Source organism: Electrophorus electricus, chromosome 18 (assembly GCF_013358815.1).
Source record: "Electrophorus electricus isolate fEleEle1 chromosome 18, fEleEle1.pri, whole genome shotgun sequence".
NCBI lineage: Eukaryota > Metazoa > Chordata > Actinopteri > Gymnotiformes > Gymnotidae > Electrophorus > Electrophorus electricus.
Window position 1 is genome coordinate 5,232,138 of NC_049552.1, and position 7,052 is coordinate 5,239,189.

General features: G+C 39.2%; 1 protein-coding gene across 1 annotated transcript in view; it reads left to right on the forward strand.

The window, feature by feature from the left end:
* The first annotated feature begins 389 nt into the window (after nt 1-389).
* Nucleotides 390-7,052, forward strand: part of espn (espin) — a 44,842-nt gene continuing 38,179 nt past the window's right edge. Inside the window, exons 1-2 of the mRNA XM_035536317.1 lie at nt 390-683; nt 3,504-3,697. Coding sequence (XP_035392210.1) covers nt 390-683; nt 3,504-3,697 — 488 coding nt within the window. The remainder of the gene's footprint in view (nt 684-3,503; nt 3,698-7,052) is intronic.

Sequence of the window (7,052 nt, forward strand, 5' to 3'; positions counted from 1 at the left end):
TTACAAGGTGGAACTGGACCGTAAGGATTTTGTTTTTCTAGATACTGTTTAGGCTGTATTCGTTTAGTCATATATTTGCCGTTAAGCCTCTGTTTAACATCAATAAATTCATTTTAAAATAAGCAATCAATTTTGTAGGCTATTTGACATTCCGACATTACGAACGACCTGCAGTCATCTTAATCATTGACGTTTAAACTATCGATGTGATGCTGCTTCTGAACTTCTATAATGAGAACTAGAAGAGGCTTGGAATAAAGAAAGCTGAATATTACATAGACGCCTGAATAAGCAATGTGTGAATTACCATGAGAGCAACTATGAGTGTTTACATCCTAATGGTGTATAAATAATCATCGCATTGTAAGTATAGAGTGGACATCATCAACATGGTTGTGGAGAGGACACTTCTTGCTGCAAGGCAAGGTGACGTACAAACTCTGAAAGTACATTTAGCGGAAAAAGTGCTTAACAAGGATGTCAAGGATATGCTCGGAGCGACCCCTGTTCACCACGCTGCCCGGGCGGGGAGGTTAAACTGTCTCCGGTTTCTTGTGGACGAGGCACGTTTACCGAGTAACAGCCTGGCTAATAATGGCGCAAGTCCTGCACACGACGCTGCTGCCACGGGAAACCTGGCATGCTTGCAGTGGCTCCTAACGCAAGGCGGCTGTCATGCATCGGTGAGTAGCTTTGCGAGTTTGAGCTGTTTCCCAATAACAATATTCTCAGTTCACAACGACTTGGCTCACAACAGTAGACTTTTAAACACAACACAGTATCTTGAATTACTATCAAGCATCCTTGTTTGACCTATAGCCAGACCAGTACTCATGCGGTCTGCTCACTGTTAATGCTGGTCTGACGGATTAATGCATTAATTCACACTACCTGGTAATCCGACCGACCTATAGTCACGCTCACTTAGCTAAAGAGCTTGAAACCTTTCAATGTGCACCCCTACTTCAATAAGACGCTTGTGTGCTTTATTCCATAGTGATGTGATACATCCTGTCTGAAACCCTCATATTGTAATTATGTTTTTTCATGTGTGAGCTCACTATACAGATGAATGTGACAGCAAACAGAAAGTCCAGTGAGTTCCACAAATATGGTAGTTGACAAGAAGGCTGCTTAAACATTAGCCAATTACTGCATTTTTATTTCCCCTGTCAGAAAAAAACAAGGGTACTGTGTTTTTGTTTAGTAAGTTGCACAGCATTGTAAATTAGGCTCCACGCTGATTTTTGTTTATTTTAATTGTTTTTCGACAAATGGCTTGGACTACGCAGTACATTTTATAGGGTATTTGTTTTATGATGGTTGACAATGAACACTTGCAAATAAATAAATAAATAAACAATGAAATAGTTACACCATGAAATGACAAGTCCAACATCAAAGTAGCATGCCCAGCAAATATAATAAGGAATGTGTACTATTCACTGGTATTAAGACACCGTACCAAGACCATATATCTAAATCAGATTAACATAATCTGTAGTGGGTTTTCATATTTTCTGGAAACATTATGATCCTGGGGCTTTGAGTGAGTTTAATCCCAAATAATGCAATGTCTTTGTTACTGGCTCCTTGTTGGCAAAAAAGACATAAGAAAACTATTTAATATACATTATTACTTTGATGTGAGCCTGCATGAAAGCAACCTTTAAAGCTGCAGTGCAGAGCAGTCCGCCTAAGGATCAGAAATACACTGTTATCTTAAGAGCGAAGAGAACAACCCAGGGAAGCATTTATTTATTTGTTTGTTTGTTACTAATTTTGGCTATTTGTGCAAAAGGTTTAAATTCAGATGTTCATATATGTTTCTGACAGTCCTTACCTCTAATTATGGGTTCAGTTTTTCATGGTGCTCTATAGTTTTCCTTTTTTTGCAAACATAAGCCCAGGATATGAGTTATAACTGTTGATTTCCTTCTATGATTTTATGTAGGGTTGATAAAAAAAAAGAGGTCTTATTCTCTGATTTGCATATTCAGAAGAAATAGGCTGCTAAATTTACATGGTTCCTCGCTAGCATGGTTCTTTGCCCAGAATCTGCTTCAGCTATCATCAGCTCGATGATAACTTACTCTAGAGTGGCAAAGAGAATCCCAGAACTGGGCTTTGCCTGCTCACCATGCAGCTACTAGAAGGTACATGTCATCCCTCAGACCCCTATTTGGACGCAAACTGAAATATGGTCATGCAGCTTCATGTACTTGATAGGTGAGCACAGAGGCCTGAACCATGAGAAGTAGTCTTCATATGGCTTCTGGCTCTGTAGAACAAATTAATGGCAAAATATATGCTATTGCTTCATTACATCACTTCTTTACTCTTCCAATAGCCTGCATCATCGCACACTCACATTCAATAAAATATATTATTCTTTAATGCCATTTTTTAAAAATCAAAAACAAAATATTTAACTTTAGAATAGCCTAACAAACACAGAATAGAGACAGCTCGTGGTTCTGAAGGCTTGGTCATCTGATGTTGCTGCAACATTAGTGGAGTGAATCCATTTAACTGAAGTAAAAGGGAGACTGTTTGCATGCTTGTATGTTTACATTTCCCTGTCCATATTTTAACTTTGCCCAGTGATTTTATTTGTCAGACAAGGTGAGTTTCAATGCACAAATTCTAGAACAGGGTTAGTGAGAGTGTGTTTTAAAATACAATACTTATTATAATATAATAAAATATATGAATTATTTTCATTTTAAACATAACTAGGTAGGACTATTCCATGCCTGTCTATTCATGTCTATTAAAAACAAGACCATTAACATATTCAAATGTACTCCAGAATATGTCATTTGATTATTTATTTTTCCCACAGGAAACCGTGGGGCAGGGAAATCGATCTAGTGGCTTGTCCCTGGTGTAATACACAGGGGACACCCTGGAGCTGTTTCTAGATGCTCTGTACTAAAATAGGAAGGGTGGTGGCTGCTATTTTGGTCAAGTAACCAAAGCTTTTCTCCTCCTCGCATTCACCATCATCAGTTCTCTTCCCTGGACGCTAGAAATGGGAAGCTACAGTCAATGTCTGTAAGATAAACCCTAGAGGCGTAATAGAGGCGTAAATTACTGTATTGTGCCTGATGCAAGTGGTGCTGACTAAATGACTGCTTGAAAGAACCCATGTCATGCTGGTTTGCAATTAGTCATTCACCGTCAGGTGACTCCTTGTGTTCAGGAGAGGTAGGCCAACTGTACTGTAAAGTGACTAAAGACCAACGTTTTGAGTGATTTTGTAAAACAGCACAATTGTCTATATTCTTTGAATTTTTTCATTATTTATCAACATTCTTGTAACAAACAAATGATAGTGTTGATGTTTTTCACTTCAAGATTAGACCGACGATGGTAATTTCCCGGGTTAAATCTGCCTGCAAACAACAGACGCCAAGAAACCTGTCTCAGGGATTAATGTGGTAAACGTGAGTTACAGTGTTGCTGAGCTGGAATTCATTGTGAGTCTCTCATGTTTGCAGGCTAAAGACAGCTCAGGGGCCACCATCCTCCATCTGGCTTCCCGCTTCAGCCACCACGAGATCACTGATTGGCTACTGAAGAGCGGGGCAGGGAATCCCAGCATTGCCACGGACACAGGGGCTCTTCCTGTTCACTATGCTGCTGCTAAGGGGGACTTGCCCTCGCTTAGACTACTATTAGGACACAGCCCAAAGTAAGACCATTTGGCTTTAAGTCCTCCAAAGGTATTCTCATTTTTGCTGCTTTGAAAAATAAAAGTTGATTTTGTGAGGCTCCTGTTCAGGTTCCTTAGGGCATGTCATTTTCTATGTTTTTCTTAGATGTCAATGTAAAGTGGTTCATTTTAATTTTTTTATTCTGCAATTGTGATTGTAGTTGTTTCATGGATATTATTATTCCAGGAATATTACCTTGTTTTCAATTGGTTTACCTAATCTGTTTGAAATCAGTTTGAATAGTGCTGGTTGTATCACTCTAGGTTAAGGTTCTCTAAAGAATATTTTCACCAAAAGTATATGTGAAGGTTCCTGTACACTTTCTGTTTCCCTCTCATCTGCCTACATACACTCGCTCTCTCTCTCTCTCTCTCTCTCTCTCTCTCTCTCTCTCTCTCACACACACACACACACACACACACACACAAACACACACACACACATACACAAACGTGCACACACCTGCGTACCTGCATGCACACAATCACACACATATACACACATGTATATATACTGTTGCTAATCAGCTGTGTCTCAGAGGGAGACATGGCTCTAGTGGCCTTGTTATTGTGATGTAGATTCCACATGCCCCAGTGCACATGCACATACTTAATGAAAGCAACACAGCCTTTCATGTCATTTGCTGATCAAGTGGTGACCTATTTATTCAGTGTTCAGCTTGCATCACCATTCACAAATCTGGAACCATGCATGCAGTCTAGAGGTCTTCAAACTAGTGTCCCAGTTGCCCTATATATTTCATTACATAATGTAATGAATGGCTTAAGTATGTTGAAAACAAACATTTAAAATATGCATGTTAAATAGTAATATTAATTTAAAATTACAAAGGATTCTGTTGGATTGATTGGGAAAATTTTGACTTTCTTTTAATTTTTCAGACCCCATTGGTAATCTTTTCATTTAATTTTAAGAAAATACTATCTGGGACTATTTGTTCTAGTCTACTAGTACATGTAAGCCAATAGATGCTGCATACCCTGTACTTTTGCATAGCTCAGTAGTGAATTGTGCTTGGGCCCTGTACTTTTGCATAGTTCAGTAGTGAATTGTGCTTGGGCCCTGTACTTTTGCATAGTTCAGTAGTGAATTGTGCTAAGGCCCTGTACTTTTGCATAGTTCAGTAGTGAATTGTGCTAGTGCCCTGTACTTTTGCATAGTTCAGTAGTGAATTGTGCTAGTGCCCTGTACTTTTGCATAGTTCAGTAGTGAATTGTGCTAAGGCCCTGTACTTTTTCATTGTTTCAGCAACTCAGTGAGATATAATCATGCTCCAGATTCAAACATTAATTTATTAAAATGAGTACATAATCTTGTTTAATATATTCAGTTTAGGCTTGTTCCTTTTTCAGTGATTTGCATGTATATAGATATACTTTTGATTACCTTCTGCTGATCAATGCTATGATACAATTTTTAGTAATTGTTCCTTTTTCACAAGATCAAATAGTTAGACCAGTATGTGTTAGCAAGAGCCCCATTAGAATGCCCTGAGAATATTACAGCCTGTCTACACTTAAAAACAACTAAAATTATGCTTTACATTGTACCTCAAGAATATTTGTCACTAGCTTTCTAATCCTGTTGTCGCATTCAGGCTGGAATCAGAATTTCCTTGCAGGTTTGATTGCTTGACTTTCATCTTAAATTTGAGCTTCACTAACAGCGAAGTCAGTAACACTTGGGCAGTGAAGTTGGGGAAATAGCACTACCCGTTGACTGAGCACACCTACAGATTGGGTGAGTTTAGTCTGAGACTGGAAAGGCCTTCACCAAGGTTTCATGAAGCTGCCCAAGTTTTCCCAGCCTATAAGTTTTATACGGAGAAGATCTGGAAAGACATTCTTCACAGGCAAGCGCAGTCAACTTCTGTTTTACCAGCTTTTGCACTTGCCCTGGAGTGACACCCTCCCTCTGGGTGATCTCTTGCATGTTCCAGAGTTAGACAGATGCAGGGCTTCTGAAAGTTTAATAAGGAAGAAAGCTGTGCTCGTGCTCGATAGCCTGGACCCATTCACTATTGTGTGCTGTCATCACCCTGGTAACCAATAGCCTAATGAGGTAAACAAATACTGTTGAATAGAGGCCTGCTTTCTGCTGGGTCTCTGCATTGTATTGATAGGGTTGTTTTTGGACAGAGGAGATAACAGTCTCGGGCTGAATCGGCATAGCTTTGTTGAAATACCACATGTTGTTGATTTTGATTGTCACCTGTTGTCACAGGGCCTAATGACCTGTAAAAAGGTTATAAGGTTTGCATTGTCACTTGAGAGCAAGAGCTTTTGATACATGGTTCACTGTGTCATGTTTTGGCTTTGAGTTTCAGATGGTCTCATCAAACTACTCCATTAAGGCTCATTAAAATTGTGCAGCCGAGGTAACAGCATAGCATAAAACAGTAATTTGTGTACAGGTTGTAATGCTAGACAGTTTTGATGTGTAGGTCAAATTTGGTCAAAACTGAATTTTCATTTGGAGGAACTCTGCCTCGACAGTCATCGCATAATCCAGTAATCATGTAATTTTGACCCCTTCGCTTCTATAAACTCTTTGATAACCTTTAATAGTTTCAGATGGTGAAACTCAAAGATAATCAGCTAGTTTTGTAGGGAGGCATCAGCTGTGGAAGTACAGTAAATATGACATGGAAAGACATTTTAAACTAACACCCCCAAAAAGGTGTTTTAAGATTATCACTCAGAAGACAACACCTGTAACTCTTTGTAGGCAATACATTTTCAAATGAATGGTATGCTTTAAATTATCAGTGCATAAACAGATTGCCAAAATGATACAGTCCACATGTATTTTCTTACTTGTCCCAAAGCAACAGAGAGGCATAAGACAAAAAATAACAGATGCCAAAAACATTTAAATGGCATCTGTTAATAAACTATTCATTTAAATGAATAGTACTGCACCACGGAACTGCAATTCGTCAAAAGGCTTGTCTGTCCCATATTATTTCCTTGCTATCTTTTCAGGATTGCCAGACCTGCTTGCTGTTATCAGCTGGCAGTTTGTGCCAGACTGTTCAAAGGTGTGGACCACGTCCTTCATTAGAGTATCAGTGTCCTTTTGTCAAAAGGCGAATGGGACTGTGGACAGATGTAGATAAGGCACTTAGACAATGACACAGGGATTTATGAGAGCAGAGTGAGAGGGCCATTGTTCGTGCATATCCCATTATCACAAATTTAGGTCAAGATGTTGTGGCTCTCCACTGATAAAGCTAATTGCACATACACGACACAAGGTGGATGGCCACAAAACCCATCTGAGGCGTTAAATCCCACACGGATGGGAAATTAG